Source organism: Macrobrachium rosenbergii, chromosome 17, assembly GCF_040412425.1.
Source record: "Macrobrachium rosenbergii isolate ZJJX-2024 chromosome 17, ASM4041242v1, whole genome shotgun sequence".
NCBI lineage: Eukaryota > Metazoa > Arthropoda > Malacostraca > Decapoda > Palaemonidae > Macrobrachium > Macrobrachium rosenbergii.
The window spans coordinates 8,376,270-8,403,682 of record NC_089757.1 but is presented as its reverse complement, the minus strand read 5'-3'; the positions used below and the strand labels follow the sequence as shown (position 1 = coordinate 8,403,682).

The 27,413-nt window shown below is 35.4% G+C and overlaps 3 protein-coding genes across 5 annotated transcripts in view; all 3 read left to right on the top strand.

Annotated features, from left to right (window-relative positions):
- Nucleotides 1-4,194: 4,194 nt before the first annotated feature.
- Nucleotides 4,195-10,257, top strand: LOC136847706 (uncharacterized). Its single transcript, XM_067119560.1, has 2 exons — nt 4,195-4,551; nt 9,027-10,257. The coding sequence occupies exon 2, from the start codon at nt 9,027-9,029 to the stop codon at nt 10,014-10,016; it is 990 nt and encodes a 329-aa protein (XP_066975661.1). The 5' UTR covers nt 4,195-4,551; the 3' UTR covers nt 10,017-10,257.
- A 943-nt stretch (nt 10,258-11,200) lies between these two features.
- LOC136847705 (uncharacterized) lies at nt 11,201-14,445 on the top strand. Of its 3 annotated transcripts, none has more exons than XM_067119557.1 (2): nt 11,201-11,554; nt 12,114-14,445. In XM_067119557.1, exon 2 carries the CDS (start codon nt 12,120-12,122, stop codon nt 13,071-13,073), a length of 954 nt encoding a protein of 317 aa, XP_066975658.1. In that variant the 5' UTR covers nt 11,201-11,554; nt 12,114-12,119; the 3' UTR covers nt 13,074-14,445. The 3 variants fall into 3 exon arrangements, with proteins under 3 accessions (XP_066975658.1, XP_066975660.1, XP_066975659.1); XM_067119559.1 differs by lacking the exon at nt 11,201-11,554 and adding an exon at nt 11,587-11,838; XM_067119558.1 differs by lacking the exon at nt 11,201-11,554 and adding an exon at nt 11,916-11,937.
- A 10,111-nt stretch (nt 14,446-24,556) lies between these two features.
- The window catches only part of LOC136847703 (uncharacterized), a 423,779-nt gene continuing 420,922 nt past the window's right edge, over nt 24,557-27,413 (top strand). The window contains exon 1 of the mRNA XM_067119553.1: nt 24,557-24,841. The gene's annotated coding sequence lies outside the window, so the exon portion shown is untranslated. The remainder of the gene's footprint in view (nt 24,842-27,413) is intronic.

The following is a 27,413-nucleotide window of genomic DNA, read 5'->3' as shown; positions in this document are numbered from 1 at the left end:
CGGGGTCTTAGTTTACAAAACACCAGTTAGCCTAATGATCAATTCGGTGTCTGTTATTGTTTTTGATTTTCCAAAGCTGTGGTTTCTACATTCAATCTTCCAGAAGGTTCTCGATGAGTTGAGACTGGAGTGGTTGGTTTATTGATTAATTTAGCAGTAAACCGGCTTCATAACATCATTGATAACCGTTGCTTAAAATAAGAACATTGATAACAGTAAATATATACGCTTTTTCTAGAAATTATAAATGAAAAAGTATAAAAATTTTCTAATAACTAAATACTAATTTATCCGTGCATATATACACGATCCGACTCGGCACCACGAAAACGTAACTATTTTCTGAAAGGCATCACTTTGTCTGTAGCCTTGAAATTGTCATTATTAATAAAAACAGCTTTCTCTTCAGGTATAAACTCCAATGCAGACAATTACACGACACTTGAAAGTGCCACTTCAAGGTGCTACTCGGAGTCTTAAATTAACAGAATAGAATTACTTCTCGTGTATTAGTTTTCTTGGTAAGCATTCATAAGTTTTTTTATATATTGTTTTTAAAATGTGTCCTTAATATTCCCTAATATCAGCGCGATTTTAGACGTTAACGATCTCATGGTAAGGCTTTTTGTTTTCATTATTATTATCAATATATTATTATTCAAAATGTACTGGTATTCATACGAAACTAGCCAAAAGAAGAGGATTAGTCAGCTCTCTTTAAACATTTACAACCAAGGGCGTCTTCTTATATAGTGTAATGTTTGTATTAACACCAGCAACTTTAAATTGCGTGGATTCATTGACTCTCGGCGTCTCTTAAAAACAACAAGCTGTGTTGCGAAGAATGTTTGCAGAATGCCAGAATTATATTTTGATGAAGCTTCTATGCACAGTACATCACTGCTTCAGTTCATGTGTATTTGAAAACAGTTAAACTGTTCATATTCGTTTCTTTGCTCCGGGAAAAAATGCAGAGAATAAAAGGAACAATTTGAAATTCGTTGCGGAAAAGATGACATTGCATTTTCCTGAATTGGAAGACAAATTTCTCTCTCTCTCTCTCTCTCTCTCTCTCTCTCTCTCTCTCTAATAAACACACACATGTGCATTTGTAAACAATTAAGTTAATACACACACACACACACACACACACACACATATATATATATATATATATATATATATATATATATATATATATATATATATATATATATATATATATATATATATATATATATATATATATATATATATATATATATATATGTAATATATATATATATATATATATATATATATATATATATATATATATATATATATATATTTTACATATGAGAGAGTGTTTAATCTTTATCGCTGAATAACATAATTTGTGTCCAATTTAGAAGAGCAATCACATCGCTTTCACAAGGAAATCCAAAGATATTCTTTTGATTCTAAACATACTCTCTCAGACCAAAAAATCACATAATATATATAAACATACATACATACAAATGCATATATATATATATATATATATATATATATATATATATATATATATATATATATATTACAAAATATTCATATTTGCTTTGGTGTACACTGGCAATATTTCATAGCACTCCCTTCTCTCCCGGTTATTCAGTGGAGACACCCTATTGAGATTAATGATGTTCTTTAGAATGTCACATAAACATTTGCTTAGTTAAACATTGTCCATACATTGTACTGCATTTATCTTTGATAGGGTTAGAGTTTCTAAGCCACAGTTTGAAATGAAGAGTAGATTACTCACTTAACAAAAGGCTGAGGGCGGTGCCGATCGGATGTTAATCCCAGCGGTGTTTTCATCTCAGGTGATAATCCAGAAGAAAAATAACATCTGCCATCAGTCTTGGAAACCAAACACAACAGGCTCGCCATTTTGTCTTTTGCCAGACACGATTATCAAGGGACTTATCATGCGTGCGATAGGGCGATAGCAGGAAGGCAAGGATGATAAGATTTTAAAGTCGAAGGGAGATTATCTCTTAGCATTCGGGAGAGACAGCGAAGAGAGAAATTTGCATCTTTATACACAGAAGTGTTTTACTATACCACCCAAGCTATTCCAAAAGATGGTTCTGGAACAGTGGAGCTGTGAAATCGTAGGGATACTCAAGAATTGAATAAAGAAATATTTAAAAAAAACATGGTGTGACATTAGAAAATATTTAAGAATTCCATAGATTGTCACTGACATATAGAAGAGAGAGAGAGAGAGAGAGAGAGAGAGAGAGAGAGAGAGAGAGAGAGAGAGAGAGAGAGAGAAGCTTTTGTTTAATAGACAGACAGACAGACCCGGCCGACGATCAGAATAAAAAGTTACCAAACTAAACGACGGAAAATTTTAGATGCTCTCATAGACACATGAGTTCATCTTATACAGCTAGTTAATATGGATAAATTATCCTATACGTCTCTGGATTTTTTGCATAAAAATGCTTGGAAAGTCGCTGTATTTTACTCGTCGAGTCTTCTTAGACGTACAGGCAGGTCTTGTCCAAGGTTCATCCATAAGTGCTCTAACAGCACCTGTCCTGAATAGTAAAAAATGTCATTGAAAGCCAATTCAACCATGAGATGAAGAATAGCAATGAAATCGAAAAGTTACGAGGCTCAAGACCATTTTATCCTTAACGAAACCCTGGAACTTGTCCGGGGCCCAGTCCCTGAGAATGCTGCAAATTTTAGGAAGTATTTCGGTATTACAAATAGTCACTCTAAAGAATCAATAATGAACTTGAAATTATAAAGTTGCTACATTACGGTTTATGGCAAAAAATATTACGTTAGAACTGCGCGCCGTAGCCTCAGTATAATCTTCACTCGAACATGCTTGAACAGACATTGCAAGTGACAACAACTCCACTGGTGTCTTGCCGGGAAAATAGCGTCACTGGAGTCTGAAATGGGAGTGAACGGGTTATGTACGAAAACCATTTTGGGACTTCCGCTGGTAAGAGTTCATTTCAGAACATTGAAAACAGTTTTGGAACTGCTGCCCTTGACTAAAATTTAGAATGAAAAAGAAATCGACCATATATATATATATATATATATATATATATATATATATATATATATATATATATATATATATATATATATATATATATATATATATATATATATATGTGTGTGTGTGTGTGTGTGTGTGTGTGTGTGTTTATGTATAAGCGCTGGCGGCGGCGGCATGTCCCAAGATGTACCCCCAATACCCGCAAAACAGGATCACAGAATAAAGTCCTTAAAGGATATACAGGAATCAACCCATACTTAATGGATCACGGAAACTGGAAGAACCCGTGAGGGATTAATACCGCCACTTTCTAATCTTGCCCTGGAATAGGATTGGCATTTCGAATTCTCGGGGATTCAATGAATGTGAATCAACTCCTTTCCCAACTGGAACTTTCTCAATCCTTCTTTGTACTGATATATGGTGTCTTTGTGTTTTTGTTTTTACTCGAGTTTTAAGGAGATGACTGAAATTACGAATTCAGTAATTGATTTCGTCTTTCATTTTATTGTTTATTAGCATAAAAGAAGTCATGCTTGTAATAATAATAATAATAATAATAATAATAATAGTGTTATTATGACTAAGAGATCCTAGATGATTAATTGGATTATAATCCTTGACGTCAACACAAGAAATGTTATCAAACTCCTCCTAAAAGAGAGAAAAGACTAAATTTGGTTTTGGAGATTTCTGTTTTTCTCGAAATATTTTTCCCTCGATTCATTATCGCGATGTGCTTTAATTTTTTACGTTAATGTAATTTCTTTGCGATGAAATAAAATGATATCTAAAATATCATCTGAACATATATTCTGGAAACAGAATTAAATATACTTTATTTATATATATATATATATATATATATATATATATATATATATATATATATATATATATATATATATATATATATATATATATGGGTGTGTGTGTGTTTGTGTGCATTTGTGGATTTATGGGCTAATATTAAACTATCAAAAACACTATCCCAGAGCTATTCGATGACGCGATGAAGACGCTATAATAAGACAAACAGATGACCGATTGGAGGGTATCAGTGATTCATTCCTCCATCCCCCCCAACCCCTAAACACCTCCCCATTCCCTCACCACTCAAACCTCTCCCCAACACACATGCATTCTCCGATCTGGCTTCACCCGACAGTAGGCCAAAGAGAGGTCACTCGATTTGAAGGGTGCAGGTCAACTCATACGGGGGTCAACTCGCGCAGCCCTTGCCCGTGACCAGGTGAATTCGTGCAGTACAGTCAAGTCGTTCCACAGTTGACTTGTAGCCAGTGGCATCGCTTGATCAATCTGACTCCAGTAACTAAACTTCTGGAAACTGGCGATTGGTGAAATATTAACGGACGACATTCTTTTTTTCTCATTTCTTCTCTGACTGATGTGTGAGTTACATTGGTAGATTGATCTGTATCGTATACCAGCGTCGCAAAAACGAAGATCACCGACATCAAATCCGCTAGTGTCTTAAGGTAAGGAATCAATAGCAACTAAATATCGCCTTGATTTGATAATATTACTGAATGGAGTACTAACAATTTCTTGAACACTTTAGTTTGAAAGTTAGTTAACACTTATTGGTAGTGGTAAAGTGAAAATGTGAATCATACGTTTAAATCTCGAAGTCTCTTTGTGATTGTTTGGGCCCAGATATAGCTCTTGGTTTTGAGTAATTATTGGCGATCAGATTTCTCTGATATTTCTATGTATTTTTAGATTATTTATATTATTTATGAGGTTTCTTGTGATGAAATTTCCCAATTTTTTTAGATTATTTATATTTTCTATGAGGTTTCTTGTGATGAAATTTCCAATTGTTTTGCGATTATTTATATTTTTTATGAGGTTTCTTGCGATGAAATTCCCAATTTTTTCTTTTTAGATTATGTATAGTTTTTTCATGAGATTTCTTGTGATGAAATCTCCAAATTCTTTTTATTTTTAGCTTATTCATAGTTTTTTTTATGAGGTTTCTTGTGATGAAATTTCCCAGTTGTTGTGATGAAACTTCCTAGTTTTTTTTAGATAATTTATATTTATATTTTTTTTTACTGGGTCTTCTTTTTTTAAGATTATTTATATTTTTTAATAAGGTTTCTTGTGATGAAATTTCCAAATTTTTTTTACATTTATATTTTTTAATGAGGTTTGTTGTGATGAAATCTCCCAGTTTTTTCTTTTTAGATAAGATTTATTGTAATGAAATTTCCCAATTTTTTTTAGATTATTTATATTTTTTAATGAGGTTTCTTGCGATAAAATTTCCCAATTATTTTTAGATTATTTATATTTTTTATGAGGTTTCTTGTGATGAAATTTCCTAATTTTTTTAGATTATTTACATTTTTTATGAGGTTTCTTGAGATGAAATTTCCTAATTTTTTTAGATTATTTATATTCTTTTATGAGGTTTCTTGTGATGAAATTTCCCATTTTTTAGATTATTTATATTTTTTTCATGAAGTTTCTTGCTATGAAGTTCTCCAATTTTTTCCTTTTATATTATTTATATTTGTTAATAAGGTTTTTTTTATGAAATCTCCCGTTTTTTTATGGATTATTTATATATATTTTTAATGAGGTTTCTTTTGATGAAATTTCCCAGTTATTCCTTTTTAGATTTTTTATAGTTTTTTTACGATGTTTCTTGTGGTGAAATTTCCCAGTTTTTTCTTTTTTAGATTATTTATAATTTTTTAATGAGTTTTCTTGTCATGAAATTTCCCATTTTTTCTTTTTAGATATATTTTTTTTTCTTTTTTGCAGCATTTTTTTTATTGTAGGAGAGATTTTGTGTTTATTGAAACAACGACATTGAACTAAAAAATTATTACCGTGTCATGTACAGAGTTAGATTATTTATTTTCGTACTATAACATATTAATGACTAATTACATCGGATAACCTCAATAAATATAAGGTGATCGGAAATAAAGTTGGAAGAAAAAGGTCATTAGAGAAAGGTAATTTCTTCAGCTTTGAAATAAAGACACAGGGAATATACCATCAGCTGAGACAGTTTTTCCAGCATGGCTATAAAATCAGAGGAAAAAATACCTATAGCAAACTTTTTTTCGCGGGAAAATATTGAAGGCAAAGAGCCATTCTTTCTAGTATAGAAGAAACGATCTTTTGGCAAAAGTCACTTTTGTTGGCATTGAAATGGGAACTCTAGTAGAAAGTTACTTTCATATCATGGAAAAGAGTCACAGAAAAAAGAATAGAGGAAATTTTCAGCATGAGTTCTAAAGTCACATAAGAAAATGATCACAGTAAAAACATTCCTAGAATGGGAAAAAATCACAGGACCAAATTTACAAGAGCATAATTGTTTTTCCGATGCAATGCGCACTCAGTAATTTCTGCCAGAAACGGTCAACAGAATTTCATTATTCTCCACGATATAACAACAAAGATATTTTCAATTCCTGCCCAGTAAACGCCTCCATTCATTCCTAGCCACGTGTTTACGGAAACAAGTCAAAACAAGAACAAATGAAAGACCCAAAAAGGGCAGTTATTACTTTAATGAAACGGTATGAAGGGCTAGAATACGCTGGATTACAATGCCCGAGAGAAAAAGGATTATCGCGGACAGAAAATCCTGTTTGTTTGGACGGTAGTGCATTTTTTCCCCTTACTTGAAATCACAACATGGTCAACGAGCAGAATACTTTTCTTTTTCTCTGTATAAATCGCCGCAGTTATTATACAATGCATATCTGAGGATCCATGATTGCGGAAAGAGAATCATCTCACAACGCAATCTCCAAATGATTTCAAAGCAATTAGGGCAAAATTCCTACCTATCTGCAAATATCCTCTTCCCTAGTTTATCTCTGGTAATTCCCATCCTTCCTTTTATCTGGGGAATTTCGGAAACGCCAGAGGCCATCTCAGGACAACTAATTCTAAGTCAACAACAATGGAAGATAAGTCTATCTGATAAGACAATCCTCATACTGTCTCTTCTAGAAATTACCAGCTTTGGCTGGTTAGGGTGGGCCTTTAGGCCTACCCCAGGTCTCTCATTCCCTTTAACGTGTTCCCACGAGGCATAAGGCTCGTTAATTCTCAGCAGGGCTTGACTGCGAGGTAATGTGAGACTGATAATGAAGAACGCGGATTTCAAAGTTATTTCGAGGTGCTTTTCTGGAATTTTAATTAATGCATTCATTAAAAGTGATTTCGTATTTTTCGTTACGGATTTGAAGGAATTCTATTCATACGTTCTGATTGTTCCGTAAATAATATATGTTGAGGCATTATTATTATTATTATTATTATTATTATTATTATTATTATTATTATTATTATTATTTCATATATGAGAAAATGGATATATATCTTACCCTTCATTTTTTCTTTAATGTTATTCCTTTTCTATGTATATATTAATGTAACGATACAAGTTCTTTCGCATGTTTTATTTGTATATGTATAAGTGTATGTATATATATATATGTATATATATATATATATATATATATATATATATATATATATATATATATATATATATGATGCCACCTGAATACGTGTGTTTGTATGTGTATGTGTATGTGTTAAGTACGAAAAAAGAATCTGGGACTAAATTCCATAGGATAAAACCCCAACGGCCAGGATTCCCTAAAGATCAAACCACCTTGGGATAAAACCATCGCCAGGGATTAAATCCGTAAAATAAAACCTCGGTAGAACTGAACCATTTTGGACCAAGATTTTACGAAATTCTTGAGTAATAAAAGTTTACATTTTCTTATTATTTTCAGTTATGATAATTTCTTTGAAATATAGAACATTATATTCATGATAAAGCGATACTGCGATGTAGCATTCAACATTAGGATTGTATAACATACATTAACACTGTCTTCCATTATGAATTTACAACTCGAGATAATACATATATCTTATATCAATTATTAATTGACACAACATGAATTAACTACTAACATTATGTCCTGTATAACGGCATGACTTAAATGTGCAAAAGATGGGCTTCACCCGTTCCTAAAACAAAGTGAAATAAATAGGGAAGAGAGAGAGAGAGAGAGAGAGAGAGAGAGAGAGAGAGAGAGAGAGAGAGAGAGAGAGAGAGAGAGAGAGAGAGAGGCAGAGGCGAACAACAAATTGGCAATAGTAAAATCACAATCAGATAGTTATAAGCAGGAAAACTAAGACTTCAGTAACGCACAGCGAATATATATATATATATATATATATATATATATATATATATATATATATATATATATATATATATATATATATATATATATGTATATACATATATTTATATATATGTATATATATATATGTATATATACATATATTTATATATATGTATATATATATATATACCTGTATATATATATATATATATATATATATATATATATATATATATATATATATATTATATATGTATATATAATATTTGTGTGTGTTTATGTATATACGTGAAATAAAATATCATTTCCTTTCTTTTTCATACTCTTTCATTATTTCTGTTTTTCATAGATTTATTGAGACCCACCTCTGTAGATATATGATGCATTCGACTGAGCAGGTCCATGAAATCTTATCGTGTTTTGCTGATTAAAACAGCGTCATCTGTATATTCTAGGAGTGTGTTGCGAGTTTCTATCGTTACTCCAGTCTTATCTTCTATTCCATCTCCTACCATTATAAACTCTATGGTCAGGGAACAGACCAAATATGAAGTAACATTCACTTATAGCAAGAGACTTCTACTGCAAATTCATTTGACAAAACCCCAAAGACTTGAATTTTGCATGTTCTTCGTTCATGGATAAAGTCACTTAGCTTTAGTTACTTAAACAGAACGCAAAGCATAGTTTTCACGTAGTTGTGTTCTTTTCTAGCATCAAGCTTCCAATTTTATCCATTTGACTTAATTATTTCTTTCCTCTCCTTTCTCCAGATGTCTTCGGAAAGCGCTTCAGCCGACAGTGGGGAATTTAGCCTGGCAACTTCACTCAAGAGGATGTGCTCGTCCCTTATGCAGTATTGCCTGATTCACCACCAGACCATCATCAACCAGATCAGGAACACGTATGAAACGTACCTGCCGATGACTCTATCGTCCCGTTGTGGACTGAACATTAACGTCAACGACTTTTTCGATCCTAGTTCCTTCAGTCAAGGGAGAGGCGACCCTGCCTCTCAAGATGGCCAACCCAGGGTCATCATCATTTCCGGGAGTACACACACCGGAAAATCGTCCTTACTTCATTATCTCAACTACCAGTGGTTGATTGATAATGCAGACGACGTCAAGAACATAAAACAGTTCAGTTTCGTTCTGTACATCGATGCCAAGAGCTTACTTTTACGCTCACCTAGCCCGATGGAAGTACTTGAGAAAAGTCTCGTCTTGAAATACTTTCCCAAAAACATGGACGCAGGAGAGATCATAAAAGCTCTGGAAAAGGAGAAGATATTATGGCTGGTAGACAACTTCTACCGTGGATGCGGGCAGAACCAATACTTCGTCTTTAACTTATTAGAGCACTTCCCACATTCCCAAATGGTGGTCGTCAACAGACTGCCATACGACGAGGAAACCGAGGAGATAATGAACGATGCTCAAATAAAGTGCGTATCGCTCAGATTGGAATATCCGCGGTTTCACGACATGGAGTTGATGGTGCCAAAAATGGTGCAGACTAAAACCTCTGACCCACAGATTATATCAGAAGCCAGCGCCAAGTTTACAAACGCTTACCGTCTGTCGCGTTTACCTCATAATGCTCACGAACTTGCGATTTTTGTCGACAGATGGATGCAAATTCGTTACCCCTGTGAACACGGAACAGAAAACTTGCAACTCGGTTCTGCGAATTGGAGATTAGACAGGGAGCCGCGTTTTGTAAGCAGGAAATATGGCAAAGAGCTGTATTTTGGGAAATAGACCAAATTGCTGCCTTGTATCAGTTCTGTTGTAGGAAGAACAACTTTTCCTAATCATTACACATCAGATAGTTATCATTTTGTCTGAAAGAATATCTCAACATATTTGTAGGAGATAACATTGGGGAGCTCTCCAGATTTTTATTCCATTGACTTATGATTGTTAGTAACAGAAATCTTCCTAACTCTGGTTATTCCATCAGCAGATGTGTGTAACAGTACTATTAAAAAATAAAAATTTCTTTGGCTTCTTTATTTTTGTTTTCCTTGAGTGATTGGAAGTCTACACACACAATCATTTACCTTCGAGACAGCAAAATGTTTTTTATTCTGTGCGCCAAAAAAATTTGATGACTTTCAAAGAACATAAGTATTTAGTGAGCTGCCATTAGTGACTCGGATGTGATGCCACTTTTAGTTGTTACTGATAATAGATGAGGATAGCATTAGTTAAATAATTACCACTGACATTCAGTGCAGCTGAATCTTCTCCTTGAGAGCTGTTAATGTTTTATTATTTCTTTGACTCCTACTTCGTCAAACTAGAGGATAAAGGAATATTTCACTTACATGGCGCTACATAATCTGCAGAGGCTTCATTCATATTTTCAATTGTATTCACAATCCTGCTAATTTCATAGAAGTTGATATTTTGACAAGAATTTATAACTATTACCCTTACTCAAAAACACATTCTCAAGGAGGAACCACTTCCCATTGGCATTCATTTACGTATATCCTAAATCATGTTTTCGGCAATTTAAACTCATTTGTGAAATAGATTGAACAGAGCAGTTTAATAAGTACAAAATCTCAAACAGACAACAATCAATACATGATTATCTTCTGCAGGTAGTCAATATAGTTGAGGGAAAACAAATATACATTAAAAATAAATCGAGAATGAAAGGAATGTGCTAGAGCTCCTGTTAAAGCATATATATATATATATATATATATATATATATATATATATATATATATATATATATATATATATATATATATATATATATATATTATATAAACGGTGCTGACTCATGTCTTGTGACCAGATAAGCTATTCTCAGTCAACATGTATAGGCAAGCGGAACTCGATGCAAGTGAACACTGGAATACCGTGTAATGACGACGATCATATTTTACTTAAATACTTTTTAAAGTAAACTGAAAGACATGGATACAAGTCAAAGGAAACGACAGTTGGGTCACAAGTTTGCGCCATAAAGTAGCGTTTATTTGATAAATCAAAAAATAAGTTCGATACGAATGAAAATGTTTTCCTTGGGAATAGAGTTTATTATAGACGAGAAAGTTTGTGACGTAGTTGACTCGCTCAAAGGTATTGTCCTGTATAACTTGTTAGAATCGAGACTGCCAATTAGAGCACCAAAGTGATGTTAATAGCCAATTTGTCTGTTCAGAGAAACAGACGAAGGGAAACAAATACTGAGACAACTGTTTATTTTCAACTTAAGTCTCTGCCGGTCGTGTTTATCGAACAAGTCTTATCTCTGAAGCATTTCGGACTAAGTCCTGGTAACGTTGAGTGTTTGAGATTGTTTACTTAGGGGGTTTTAAAATCATCTTTCTCTGATTTGTCTTTTTAATTCAATTTCTCTTCTTACATTTAATCTTGCCACACTACTTCTATACTGTGTTAAGACAGCGACTCACATTTGCCACTGGGCATGGAGGAACAACAATAAATTTGCGGACAAAACTTCAGTTAGACGAGAACCATATACAAATTTGCTCCTTCTTAGTATTAGCGAGTTGCTTAGTATATTGCGCTCTTGACTTGCATAAACAGAATACCAACAGTAATGTCTTTTATATGCAGATATTCCTTTACATACAGACATTCCTCGTAGCTTCGCAGTCATTTAAATTTACATCAATGTGGATTTTTCACCATTTAAGTAACTAGTGATTTTGAGATTTGAATTAATCCTTGATATATTATCTGAAGATATCATTCAGTGGAGGAACCTCAAATATGACTTAGAATAGTCCTAGTAAGAAAGTTCCCTTTGTTTATATAACTCCTTCTGGTGTTCTCTAATGTCGCGTAACCCAAACAGCCTTTGCTTTACAGATACCGATGGACAACTTATTACTGCAAAGCTATGAAACCTCATCACTGGCGACCTGTCTCGGAGCCATGCGATTCTCCCTGCTCCAATTTTCAAAGATCCACAACCCGGACGTCCTAGGCGAACAGCTGCCAAACGCTCACGAAGCCTACCTTCCGGTGTCCCTGCGGTGGGGTCCCCAGAATGAAGTCAGTGTGAACGATTTGTTTGTGAACGATTTTTCTGCCGCTCATGGGACTTACGACCTTGCCGACGGTATTCATAAGCCTAAAGTCTTTATCGTTTATGGAGACAGAGGTTTTGGAAAGACAGCGCTGGTCAATTACCTCATGTACGAATGGCTGTTGGACGAAGCGAATGACGTCAAGAAGATAAAAGATTTTGATCTAGCCATAATAATCGAGGTAGAAAAAATTAAGGATGTTGCAGCTATACCGCTGTTGGAATCAAAGCTACCCCTTTGTTACATGCCCAATTGTATGAAATTCGACGACGTGACAGAGGAGCTGAAAAATAAAAAGATACTTTGGCTCTTTGACGGATTCGAAAAAGTCACGATTAACACCAAGAAGGCCATCAGCGACGCCATCGAGCATTTTCCCGCGTCTCGAGTCGTGATAACATCTCACGAGAGGCAAAGTGTAAACATTAGGTACATGATGGAGCTGATGCAGGTCAAATATGTTCCCTTAAACCTCGTGGCCCTGACCAGCCACACCTGGAAGCTCATGGCACCCAAAATGATTGCCACTAAAACCTACGACACTGGGCTCGCTCAAGAACTCAGCTCACGGTTTATCTCAGATCATCGGCGGAAGTTTGAGGAGGAAGGTATTCCGAGGCCGAAGGACCTTGGCTACGCCGTTTATGCTTGGTTAATTGAAAGTTATCCATGGGCGTCCCAGGGTGTGGTAATACCAAAGGGGAGTGGGAGGAGCAATGAACAAAGCTCACAATATTAATTTTTGATTCGCGAAAGACTTGAAGGGTGAGTCGAAAATGGGAAGCATGGGAACTGAGTGAGCTTTCATTATTCATTAGTAGGCCTACTTAGTTGTATATTTTATACATCGTTTTCCTTTGTGAAATAACATTTTAAAATTATGGTAAGTAATTTAATGGACAACTAGAATACCACTAGTGATCAAGGGTGGATCTGAATTAATTGCTATCATGAAACTGTAAACTATTTATCAGAAGTTAGGAGATGATGTTTAAAAATGTTAATGCGAATGGTAGAAATCCACGTCTCCCCAGCCTTTGTTGCATGAATGTTTACATGTTTCATTTGTCATCGCTTCCTAGCGACGTGTCGATATCGTACAAAGCATTAAACCACTATGGTTCAAGTTGTAGATTTTAGTTGCTTCTTGTTACCAAAGGTACTTTTTAAGTACAGCCACGAAATCTCTTTATTTCTTCTATCTAGTAATGTACCACATCACTGCTGGGAAACAATAACAAATGAAATATGTAAATATTTTTGCATAATTTTCATGCCATGACGTCTTTTCATTTCGAATCTATGTAGTAATGTAACGCATAACTAGTGGGAAGCAAAAACAAATTAAATATGTAATATTTTTATATCATTTTCGGTGTTTTTAGTGTATTTTTTGATGTATTAAATTTTACGAGGCTGATTACAGTTTTAGGATATTTTAACTCTAATAAACATAACTATCCAAAAAACCACCCTATGAAATTTTTTGTCGAAACTTTTCTATGGAAAGATATGAAGTCTTATGTAATTATAGAGCAACATATGGTGAAACGGTACTTGGCATTTTAAGGTGATTTTCATAGTCTCGGTAATTTTATGGTGGTTAGCAGTATTTTTGTAGCCTGCATGTACCCCGCAAAAGTAAATGTAATTGCACTCATTTTTGGGGACGCTCTTGGGCATTGTCCGTTGGATACACCTTAGTAAATGCCCTCCTAGATTTCCACGTGTTAATTGTTACAATATATCTTCTGGTGTGGTTTTTTTTTATTTTATATTTTTCTTCGAACTCTAACCCAACAACTTTTAATACTCGGCTAAATGTGAGAGGTAATTTCCAATATAAGGAACTGTTCTTGTACAGTTGTTATTTGCCCTGTTGTTAGGTATTGGTGGGTAACTGCTTACTTCATCATTATGTTTCTTGGGCTTTGTAAATGATTATTTCAAGTGATATCATTACATGATGTGATTAACCTTTACTTTCAACTAATGTAATTATCTGTACTTGCAACTCCTGTTATTGCCTGTATTCGGTACTATCAACATTTTATTTTATTATTTTTTTTTTTTGCTCGGATAAATATTTTAACAATACAACGTTGAAGAAAGATGGTTGCTTATTATTTTACCTCCCATTAAATCCAAAATGAGGTGTTCTGTCCACTCCTGTACTTCACAACATGATGAACCTCCTTTGAGCGAGAGGTCGTTTGAAGTCACTTAACTGGTGAAGTCCAACAACACGTTCTGTTGTATTTAACTTGCTTTGGGAGCCATACTCGTATCGGCTACAATTCTAGTAAGTTGGCATTTAGCCTAATTATGCCGTGAAATAAACCATTTAATATTGAGCAATTCAAGGTTAGATTTTACCCTAAATCTTCCAGAAAGTTAGCTTTTAAATAATTCAGTTTACTGTTACTTATTCCAATTTAAAATCTTTTCCTTTTTTAGTTAGCATTAAACTTTATAAAGTGTGGTACACTTCAAAGTTTTTCAAGGGAGAGTGTCTTCGATTTTCAAAACAACCCATGAAAAAAGGTTAAATCAATGGCACTATAACAATGAGGTCCTGCACCACTTCTCAAAGCTTGAAATCGTTGGAATAATATCGAATTTGAACGAAGTTTACGAAATGAAATACATTACACAAATGAAAATTCTGGATATTTACAAATAAAGCCGCTTTTCATCAAACACAATTAAAGACTGAATTATCATATTAGAATGGTCTTTAGTTTGTGCAACCATTTTAAATTGAGAAATGACCCAAAACGCACAAAGACGGGTGGAATGTAACTAAATTAAAGATGCAAAAGAAATAATGCAATTAAGTCAGAAAAAATAAGATATGCAAGAGATGGTAATAGCTTATCCGTAGCAAAGAGTAAAAGTGGACAAATAGATATTAAGAATTATTTCCCCCGAAGCAAAAGATAGGAAATAGAAGAAATAGTGTTTAAATTCATTGTAGCAAAGGGAGGAACGATAGTAAAACAAATGGCTAAAAAGTGACGATTACCAAAAGTTAAATAGGTTAATTCAATGACAAAGTAAAGGTGTAAGTAATACAACCCAATGAATAAAAGGTTACGGAAAAGAATATAGTGAAAAATTGTTAATTCGCTGAATAATAATGAAAACAACAGAGAAAAATATGATCAAGAGTAATCAAACTAAACTAAAACCAAAGGAGATCCCAAAAAATTCGTAACATGACAAACGACGAATTCGAGCCGCAGGGGGGAGGCTGCGTCTTGCGAAACGTTTCATTTCAGGTTCCATTTGTTTCACTTTGGGAGAGGCGTCTATATGAGGCATTTGGGATGAGTCACGTAAGAGGATTTATGAGACGTCTCTCTCTCTCTCTCTCTCTCTCTCTCTCTCTCTTCTACAAACACACACGTTCACACACAAACTCTGTCATATATACGAATACGGAAGTGAAAACTGTCCTCCCACAATTCTATTCACTCATTTATTATCATAAAAGTAAAGCATTCTCTCTCTCTCTCTCTCTCTCTCTCTCTCTCTCTCTCTCTCTCTCTCTAGCTGCTGCAACGACGCTAGCTCAGAATCAACAAATTATCCCATCTCATTCTCTAGCCTTTTCATCATGATCGTCTTAACGTGAACAAAGAACTCTGTTTAGGGTTAGCAACGTTATCCATCGTGAAACAGCAAAATAAGAAACAGAGGCTATGTGTATAAATATATGTGCGTGGCTGAACACGCTTGAGCATGCGTAAGTGTGCGCATGCGCGATGAGTGCTTACATCTATGCGGGATGGCCCAAGTATTTGTAAAGTCACAAAGATTATGGTGTTGTGCGTGAGGTCAATTTTCAAATCAACTAAATCACCGGGAAAATGGACGACGACATACCTATAAACAATGCAATGTATGATAAAAATGAATCAGGATTAAGTAAGGAGCAACGAAGAAAGGCTGAAATGTAAATCCTAAACTAAATAAAAAGGGAATGAAAAAAAGTACATAAACGAAATACCAGTGAAATTCATTAAAGCAAAAGAAGAGACGAAAGAAAAAACAAAAAAACTAAAAAGTAGCGTAAGCGTAAGCTTTATGGAAATACCAAAGTCAAGGGAAGAAATAACTCAAAGAATAGAACAAGATTTTCGAGTCCAAAAAATATGCATTCAGTTTAATGGACAATAATGAAAGGAAAGGAGGAAACAACAGACAAACAAAGCTTGGAAAGAAAGTCAAACCAGAATAACACAATAACACCAGGAAGGATGAGGCCGAGTCCCTCAAGGGTAGGCAGGACTCATAAATGAAAAGCGACACATACGAGCCTTGGTGAAAGTGGCGCTGTGGAAACTATTTCAGGTTCCATTTGTATCACTTCGGGAGAGGCGTCTATTTAAGGCGTTTTGGAATGAGTTGCTCTCTCCCTCCCCCCCTCCCTCCTCCCTAAAAAGGGCTGAGGATTTTCATGCTTCTATTCACAATTTCTTCGAAGAGAACGGCATAGGTTCTTTGTTACCATCTGAGCAAGAGGACCTTTGTAAAATTGCTAAAAGACCACCGCCATACGACGGGTATAGTAAGTCTCTTATGCGGTATCACCAACCATGTACCGTGTGAGGAGAACTGTTGGCAAAATTGATTTTCACGGCGTCCTGCATTTCTTTCACCCTTTTAATTGTCATCGTTTCCAGTTCGATCTATATCTATGCAGCTGTTCAACTTATTTAACTTTCTCTTGCTTCAGATTTATTTCCTCATTTGTGACAAAACTCTCGGTCCAGCCTTATAGGGGTTTGGAATCCTACTATACTGCTTTGGATAAAGTAGGCTACTTTGCAACTTCATGTCAACGTTTTATGAGGCTGAAAGTATGAAAGTACGAAAATGCTATTGGAACAAAGCTTAAAACATCAGCCGACACACTACAAAACAAGTAAAAGATGCGTCGAAGTTTCTTTGGCGCAGTCGAGTTTTCTGTACCACGTATAATGCTGTATGAAACTCTCAGCCGCGGCCCATGAAACTCTCAGCCGCGGCCTGTGAAACTTTCAGCCACGACCCAGTGGTGGCCTATGTTGTTGGCACCTATAGCGATGCCAGACGATCATGGCTAACTTTAACATTAAATAAAATAAAAACTACTGAGTCTAGAGGGTTACAATTTGGTGTGTTTGATGATTGGAGGGTAGATGATCAGCATACCAATTTGCAGCCCTCTAGCCTCGGTAGTTTTTAAGATCTGAGGTCGTACAGAAAAAATGCGGACGGACAGACAAAGCCATCTCAATAGTTTTCTTTTACAGAAAACTAAAAACACAGAAGAATCCTATTCTTGATATATAAACTTGCTGTCTGATAAAATCCCCAAAAAGAAGAATAAGAACAAAGTTTGAAGAATGTTTCACAAGAGGAGGCAACGTGCGCCTCGGCGCATGCGACGCCAAGACAAACGACCCGATACAAGTTTCGCCATAACAGAGAGAAATGGCAGAAGACACACCTAGTGTCTAGACAGAACTTTTATTCTAACAAGGTCGAAGAAAAGAAGAAAACAAGAAAAATAAGAAGAACTTCGGGGACGCGACTCAGACAAAACACTGCGATCTTCGACAGAGAAAAATGTGCCAAATGTTTTCAGCCAAGATGACAATCCATTTCATCTTTATTCCTTATTTTCTTTACAAGAGCCACTGACAATTTTTTTCTTTTTTAACAAGAGTAGTTGCTCAATGGCAACGCCGGCATTACCTCCGGTTACTAACTTTACCTTCCTGAAGAACAATGGTTTCCTAGATGCCAGGACATTGTATTATTTGCGCTGACATCTTCTTTTCTGTTTGGATGCTTTGACCTTTTCAACTTATCTCACAGTGGTTTTTCTCCCTGGTGTCACGACCTGGACAAAGCAGAGAGGAATTTTTTCTTGGTATCTTTCCAGTGTTGGTCAAGTACACTACATTATTCAACACACATGCGTGCATGTATCTATGTATATATACATGCATATATATATGTATATATATGTAATTCTAATTGCCATAATGCCCTCTTAAATTCTCGAATTCTTCGCGCTTTTTTTCGAGAAGTTAAGAGGGCATTGTGACTATTAGAATTACATACGTGTCTGGTAAAAGTGACCAGTAGATTCTACATATCTATCTATCTATCTATCTATCTATCTATCTATCTATCTATCTATCTATATATATATATATATATATATATATATATATATATATATATATATATATATATATATATATATATATATATATATGCTTAAAAATCACAGTAGACGCTAGTGACTTCAGTATATAAGCGAATGCCTCAGGAGAATGACAGGCAGAAGTTCAGTACCAAGAGCTTTCAGTGTTTATTCACGCAACCTCAAGGCACAAAAGATGCGCGAATAAACAACGCGTGAAAGCGCTTGGTACTAAACTTCTGCCTGTCATTTTCCTGTGGTATTCAACATATACTGAAGTCACGTGCTTCTACTGTGATTTTTAAGCATATATATATATATATATATATATATATATATATATATATATATATATATATATATATATATATATATATAAAGACTAAGAAATTACGAATCATCCCCAGGTGTTATCAAATGCTAAGATGAAGATAGGTTTTAACGCTGACACAAGGGATTCAGTTAACAAGATTGCTGGGGTGGATGAAAATGAAATCCGATTCCAGTCCGCTGCTGACTTCACTCTGGGGACATTAAAAGGTATCAGAAACTCCACAACGATATGGTGGGAGTCTGCTCATTGAACCTAAGAAAGCGATCCGACTGCTCTGCTTACCGATCTCTCCTTTGCTAGATAACTGTCTGGCCCAATAAACATTGGGATTTTAAATAAAATCCACCACACACACACTCACACATTCCTTGTTTACAAAAGATTATCTTTTGGTTTATTTCAAATGTATTTATACGTGGGGTTTCAGATGCTGTATAGGTTAGCGTTACGATTTAAATAACCTCAATGCTTATTTCATTACTTTTCATATGAGAGTTCTACGTTGGACTCGTAAATTTAAGATTAGAAACAACAGACAAAGCTTGCAAGTAGATAAAAAACGATCTTAAATTACCATATAAAATGAAAATGAGTGTTTAGTCAAAAGCCCATCATAGAAAATATTTGCATAGCACATATGTCTTGCCCCTTACTAATTGAAAGTGAATAATACTGAATGATTCTCTGTTTCCATTCTAAAGGTAATAATGCCCGAGGGATTCTCATTTTTCGCCTAAAGTAAATAAGGCTTGAATGATTCTTGGTTCTCAACCATAAGTGAATAGTGTCAGAATTATCTTCGTTTTTCATCCTGACCTCGCTTAAGACCAGCTGATAAGACCCACATTGTGAACTCATCAATAAATAGTCCAAGTTCGCCTGCAGATGGAGACTCCATCATAACTTTCCAGATATATCACAACCTTCCATTGCCCGTAAACTTGCAAGTCCCATTAAAACTACTGATTCCCTCATCCCGTCACCTTCCCTGAGGCTATGATAGGGAGGAGTTGTCTCTTGCGGGTCGTTCGTAAAAGATTCAGTCTTTGAATTTACTCAAGACGATAAGCACTTCTGCATACTATTCGTATGACCTTTCTATTACGAAACTGTGGCTTTCTATCTTAGCTTTCCTTGCTCTTCTTTTATACGAGTGCTTGAAAGAAGAATTTCATGACGTATCATGAGAACGGAAAAGCATACATTGGCAAGTTTTCCTGAATAAAACGTTCAGAGATTCAAATCCTTCGGAGGGCCATCTGTTGCTACTGAAGCTTTCGACCATGAAATGGATTTTGGTGATTGTAAGGGAGAATAAGTTCTTCGGTCAAACACGAACATGTCAGCATTATCTGTGCAGGTATTCAATATAAATGCGGCTACTTGTGGTCAGATTCTAGCACAAAACTAGCAACGTGGGTTACGCTGTGCCTTAGTTTGTCAGCATTAAAAAAAACTTCAACAACCGACAGTCGTTTATAAATTTGCAAAGAATTCTCTAAAGTTATGCTAAAAAAGCTTTAAAAAACCATAGCAGTGAATGATAAATATCAGCTATGTATTTTCATTACTACGCCTCTGCAAGTGGATCCCAGGATCCTCTTCTGGAGTGGTGTTTCCTGTGTCACACAGAAGCGATTTGTAACAGAGCCAGAGGACTGACACGCTGTAATACATTCTGCGCATACGTATGCAGGCTCACGACAGCCAGCATCACGCATTTTGATTGTTGCTTGATAAAAGTAAATCCCGAAGTTACCTTCACGGCCTCTGCTTGGCAAAGTCGATTCTCTTTCCTGTTTACTTTTATTATCTTTCTTTCTCTTTGTCCGTTGCATATTCGTTTTTTAAGCTCTGATATTTTTTTTCACGTTGATTATTCAAGTTAAACGTTTTGGGTCAACAGATTTCGTTGTTTTCGTATGCCAGTGAATATCTATTTTTCATGGTTCATTCAACCCTGCTTCATAAATGACTTAAGTGAGAGTTCATCCTGTTTTAGATGCGTAGGATCTCATATATATATATATATATATATATATATATATATATATATATATATATATATATATATATATATATATATATATATATATATATATATATATATATATATATATTTATATATATATATATATATATATATATATATATATATATATATATATATACACACACATATATATATATATATATATATATATATATATGTGTGTGTATAGATATGTTCGTACGTATGTGCATCTGCGTGTGTTAATGTATACACGTGTATGTGTGTGTGCGTAATTACAATACACAAGAACTTATGAGAGTTTTTTCAACATGCTTTTTTAACTAAGATGTTGAAGAACGTTAAAAACATGCAGTCGCTGCTGTGTGATATGATAACAAATATATATATATATATATATATATATATATATATATATATATATATATTATATATATATATATATATATATATATATATATATATATATATATATATGTATATATATAAATGTGACACTTTTAACCACAACACAAAAAAAGAGCACGACATGGTGTTCTGTTTTTGACCTGTTATTATTGTGGATACATTTACATGTGATGTGCCAAAATCGTCATTACCTTGGTGAGCACTTACGTACGGAATAGAAACCCCGTGTGTAGCAGAGGAGAAAAGCAGTAAAGAAAAGAAAGTGGCATCAATATATAAAGAAATAAATACAAGGAATGAGGAATATAGTATTATCTGGAAGCACCTCTCTCTTTCTCTGTCTGTCTTTGTTACAATGATTTCCAGTGTCATTTTTAATATATTTATTTTCGTCTTTCCGGGCCTAATAGGAAAACCTAGTCACTCCTGTAGCGTTTGCATCACAATAAGTAAAAATGTTACTTTATTTTGCAAGGCAGCAAACGGCGTTGAAGCCATTTTCAGTTCACTGCCCCGGCCAATGGGGCTGTTCAACTGAACATAGAAAGGTCGCTCTTAACTGCATTTCGTGTTTTGCTGGGAGGCAGAGGCATCTGAGGGGTATGGTGTGAACTGCGTATTTTTCAAAACAGCCACAATTAAGTCTTCTTTATACCAAACTACGTAATTGCGAGGGAGAAACACATTGTTTTTAGAGATGCAAGTGCTTTTTTTTTTTTTGGTCAAGCTGAAAGGTGCTCCTAGTTATGAACTCTTTTCATCCTATGTTACCCCCTTTTTTTTAATTTGGCTAATTGCCTTGGTGGTTAGACTTGTCGAGTGAACAATCTCATCTCTTTATCATATGGGAAGCACTTTGTTGTTACATTTTTCAAAGGCTATCTCTGTTGGGATAACTGTGATCAATAGACACTGTCAGGCTCGCCCATTTTTTTTTTTTTACTTCCATTTACTTTCCGTCACGCTGTAGTTCCACTTGCAAGACTGTCTCTTTAAAGTTAACTCTTTCTTTTAGACAAAATGTAGCCAGTTCGTGTTTATCGTTTCAGGATCCTACAGGTATCGGGAGTATTTTCAATACGAATACCTGTTCCAGGAAGAGGGACTTTGTTTAATGTGGGCCGGGCGAACTAACGATATTATGGACGTTTTAGCAACTCTCGTTTGAAATGGGAACTGTTTGCTTGAGAATTATTTCATTCCTTTTTGATATCTACCTATGTTAGTATATATATATATATATATATATATATATATATATATATATATATGTAGTATATGTGTGTGTGCATATATATATATATATATATATATATATATATATATATATATATATATATATATATATATGACCTGTAATTTTGTGACACCAGTTAGGAGGACCAATAGACCGATTAATCACTTCCGCAACCTTGTTGACTCGAGGAGACCATGTAATTCTGAATGCTCCCTTTTGAAAAAATGTCGCTGTTGGTGAAGACTGATGTTTTCTCCTCGATAACAGTATCCCCGAAAATGGAATCTAATGCTCTTTGATACCATTTCCTTACACCTATAAAGAGGAAGTCAAAATAAAGATCATCGATTTCTCAACCAGCCTTGGCTGTCTATATCATATATTTTCAGCTTATACGTGAATTTTATACTATATATATTTTTGATTTTCTTAAAGAATGAGAGATCATATAGGTATCCTGTCTCAATACGTAAACCTCCACAATTAATAGAAGATTACGGTGAGATAAAAATCTGAATCTAAATGACCTAATTTACCTGTTAATTGCATCGTCGGACATTCAGACATGGCAAATAAAATGTTATTCAAAATGTATTTCCGGAAACTTCCATTCACTATCGACGATCACTTCCTGCTTCCATCACGTCATCCACAATTCTCATTAGAGGGAACGTGGTATGGAAATTTCTCCAACTTCACAGGCGGGGAAAGGCAGAAGGGGACTGACGTTGATTACAGGTAGGGGAAAGGGGAGTTTGGTCTCATGAGGGTGGGGGAATACAAAATGGAAATTAATTGGGGTTAGTGGAAACGATAAGTGGGGATTAACAGGGAGTCTGATTGTGAAGTAATGATGGCGTCGAATGGATGGGAGAAATCCAGCGATTTCAAGGTGGATTAATCGAGTCATTAAATTTGGAGGTGTAATTGCCCATTTCAAATGGATGTAGATCGACGAGCTAAGAAACTTTTTGTCTCATTTCATAACGGTTAAAAGAACCTTTGAGATGTTTTTCAAAACTTCCAGGGACATCAGTTTTCTTAAAAAATAGCCTGATTCATCATGGTTTAATTATATTCAAGCTTTCAAAGAATTGATAAGAACTTTTTATAACTTTTTTAAATAGATAGGTCTAGGTGCGCCTAATGTCAACATATTGCCGTTTACCCAAGATATCTATGGCTTATTTTATGGGTCTTAGCATTGATTTATGGGATGAAGTTGTTAGCTGTACGCCACACCCTTATCTGACGGTCACAGAATTTATGTACCTACGACTTCTAAGTGTCAAAGGTGGTCACCAGTCCAAATTATTACCAGAATTAATATGCCTGAACTTTACCGTTCGAATGACCTGCAGAGTAGCAAACGTTACATACATAACTTCTGCGCTAATAAACTTTCATAATATAATTGTAGCAACACGTACGCAACAGAGTTAGTAGCAATGTACTGCAATCAGGCCCGACAAGCCAACCGAGTGAAAAGGTATTTAGAAAAAATTCTACCACAACAAATGTTGCTGCAGATGACTGCTCGGTCGTTTGATACGTATAAACGAGCGTCGATCGACTTAGATTATCGACTGCAGAATAGGAGCTAATTTGTTAAGTGATGTTCATATACAGACAAAGTCACGCTATACTGTGTTAATAAAACCATGAGAGAAACACTCTATTGTGTAAAAACTTACAAAATACATCAAATAACAGGCAACCAGACGCGGTATTCGTATAGGGAAAATCGCTTTATAGTGAATGGCATTGGCTGATATTTTACACACCTTTCCCACCCTGTTGATTACTGGACAAATATCAGTCATCAAGGCTGAACTGAACTAAGGTAGTGTTACAGAATTAATTAACGTACAATTTGTTACTTTCTATCATGTTAAAACATACAAGTTTAAAATCATTACTTAATTGAATTCATCATGACAAAAAATAACTGACTCGTTTAACGCCCCTTCATCGCTCCTGGCTGGTACCCCGGCTCTTGGAGAATCCCTCCCCGGGTCCCCGCCTGCAGTCTCCACCCACCTGCGAAATGACGGTGGACTTAGCGTGTCGGGTCTCCTCTGGAGTGTTATTTTGTAGTGCCGTTGCGGAAAGTGCAAACAGGAAATTAAAGAAGGGGCAGAGGACACGTTCGACTAAGAATTACTGAAACGAAGGCCCACGGGAAGCTGCAATGGGAGCTTGAGGTAACGGTGCAAGATGAAGAGGACTCCGAGAGCAACTGTAGAATGCCGCCTAATAGGAGACAGCATGATCGCCTACAGAGTCTTTAAGGATCAGTGCTTAAGGACTTAAAGGTAAGAAAAGCGCAATGTAAAGTCAGGCATTTAGAATAAATAGATGTAGCTGTTCCTGAAGGATGCGTACTTAAAGGTAAGGAAGCCATAAATGGTGAGTTTGGCATGAAATTAATAGACCTATCTTGTCTTATCTTGATAAAGATTAACACAAATGATGATGACTGTTATTGTTACGATAATGATATTCTAAGAATAATTGTGATAATCGACCGGCGATGACGTAAATGCAGGATAGAAAACCTAGGCCTAAGTTAATACAAGGTGCTAAACTGGAGGTTTAAAGTTGCCACATGTTAGTTAATCTTTTTTTATTATTATTATTATGTATGGCACTGTTTTCCATGATTATCTATGTAAACTACTGCTTTCAGTAATAACCTTCCCAGCATTTCTTGTCTATAGATTTGAGTAGAAATTGTCATAGGTAAGAGGAAAGCTGTTAGGCCTATGCGCGGTTGAGGAGATTGCAACCGTTTCACATCACCGCCTGAAACATTTTGGAGGGAAAATTTCCTAGGATTTGTTCTAAATCAAGACGCGGATTTATGTCAATGTATTCAATTATACAAATGTAAACATTTTAATAGATTTGTTTTGAGAGTTAAAAGAACATAACTGTATTGCTGATGTTATTTTGTGTGGGCAGAACAAGGGTTAAGGCATGTTATTAGCCTAATAATCGAGTTTAGTCGGAGCCGTCGACTTCATATTTCCCAAATGATTCTGGTTTATATTTTCCTTTTAAGTTCATTGTCAATGACCTTTGCCCATGTTTCGTGTTTCCTCTTCAATAAGATCATCATTGGTCTCCAACACTCAATAGTAGCCTACTTGTGGTAATTGCAACTTGAGTGGGCTGAGGGCACTTGCTTAAGTTGTGAGTGGACAGAACCTGGCTCAAGCGATTGACCGTTTCCCATCATGCACTTTTCCCGCCAAGACCCCGCTGGCGACCATCTCTTCTATCGTGTATGCGATGAGGCTTTTTTGCGACTGACTTCACGTATTATGTAATGAATGATAGTTATAGACGTACTTGGCCTTCAGATTCGAGTATTGGAAAGCAAATAAAGTGTATATAAGAATGTAATTACAAGAGCTTTAAAAGCGGATGAAATGCAGTCCTTTTTTTCTGCTAGCCTGTTCACACGGGGCGGTTTCAATCGCGCGGTTGCAAAGTTAATAACAGAACACAAGGGTGTATACAGACAATTGCGCGATTTTGTTAACCGCCGCGGCACCGGGCGATTTGAGTTTTCCCTTGCTGCTGCGCGGAGCTGGAGTTCCATGTGTTCAGTCGGTGTCAGGTGTCCTGTCATAGGGACATTGTCTTTATTAACAATTTGTCATGGCAACACTGCTCAAGACATCGGCTGCTGATTGGCTTGATTCAATCTTATTCGAATGTAAACAAATAGACTTTAATTTCTTACCGAAGCACTTATTTATTTGGAAGACGGGATTATACACAAAAAATGCAAAAATAACTTTAATGATAAATATGTCCTTTTGAGTTACTAGAGATATGCCGGACTATAGTGGTATAAAAACTATGTACCAGTAAGATATACTGGTGAACGTATACGAACAACCAGAGAAGCGAAGGGCAGTTGGAGCTTATTTAACTTGACAGAGTCTGTCAGTTTCAGCTTCAGCTGAAATTGAACTGCTACAGTTTTCTCCTAACTTGGCCGTCTGCACTTATTTGAAGTGAAATTTCATGCTTTTGATAAACTATATATATTACGCAAGCATTCTTTAACATGTATGAAACTATTTTTTAGTTTTGTGTAAAAGAAAACTACTGTGCCGGTTTTGTCTGTCCGTCCGCACTTTATTCTGTTCCCACTTTTTCTGCCCGCCCTCAGATTTCAAGAACTACTGAGGCTAGAGGGCTGCAAATTGGTATGTGATCATCCACCCTCCATCATCAAACGTACCAAATTACAGCCCTCTAGCCTCAGTAGTTTTTATTTCATTAAAGGTTAAATCTAGCCATAATCGTGCTTCTGGCAACGATATAGTCTAGGCCACCACCGGGTCATGGTTAAAGTTTCTTGGACCACGGCTCATACAGCATGATACCAAGACCACCTAAAGATATATCTATACAGAAAACTGGATTGCGCCGAAGAAACTTCGGCTCATTTTTTACTTGTTTTTAATTGTGATTTTTAAAGACATTTTATAACTGACAGTCTATATAAAGGGAAACAGTACTGCAGACTCGAGCTATTGCTTAGGTTTGTTACGATTTCTTAGAAGTATACACCCCGTTCATGCTGTCAGTGTCAAACATACGTGTTTCAGTTACGCCTTTGCCTTCATCAATTTTTCTCGAATTGATAAAAGTCATAAAGTCGTGATGTGTAAAAAATACACGCCTGGCTCTGTCAAAACCCAAAAAATTACTTTCTTGTCCGAATCATGCATACTTGTTATTGTCTTTCTTTCATGCTTATCTCAATACTATTAAATCACCCAAAAGAATAAAACAGGTTAGGCCTATAGTGCACTGGGCGGGAAGGGTAATGCTGCGTTAGCTCTTTAAAATCCAGTCGGGAGAACT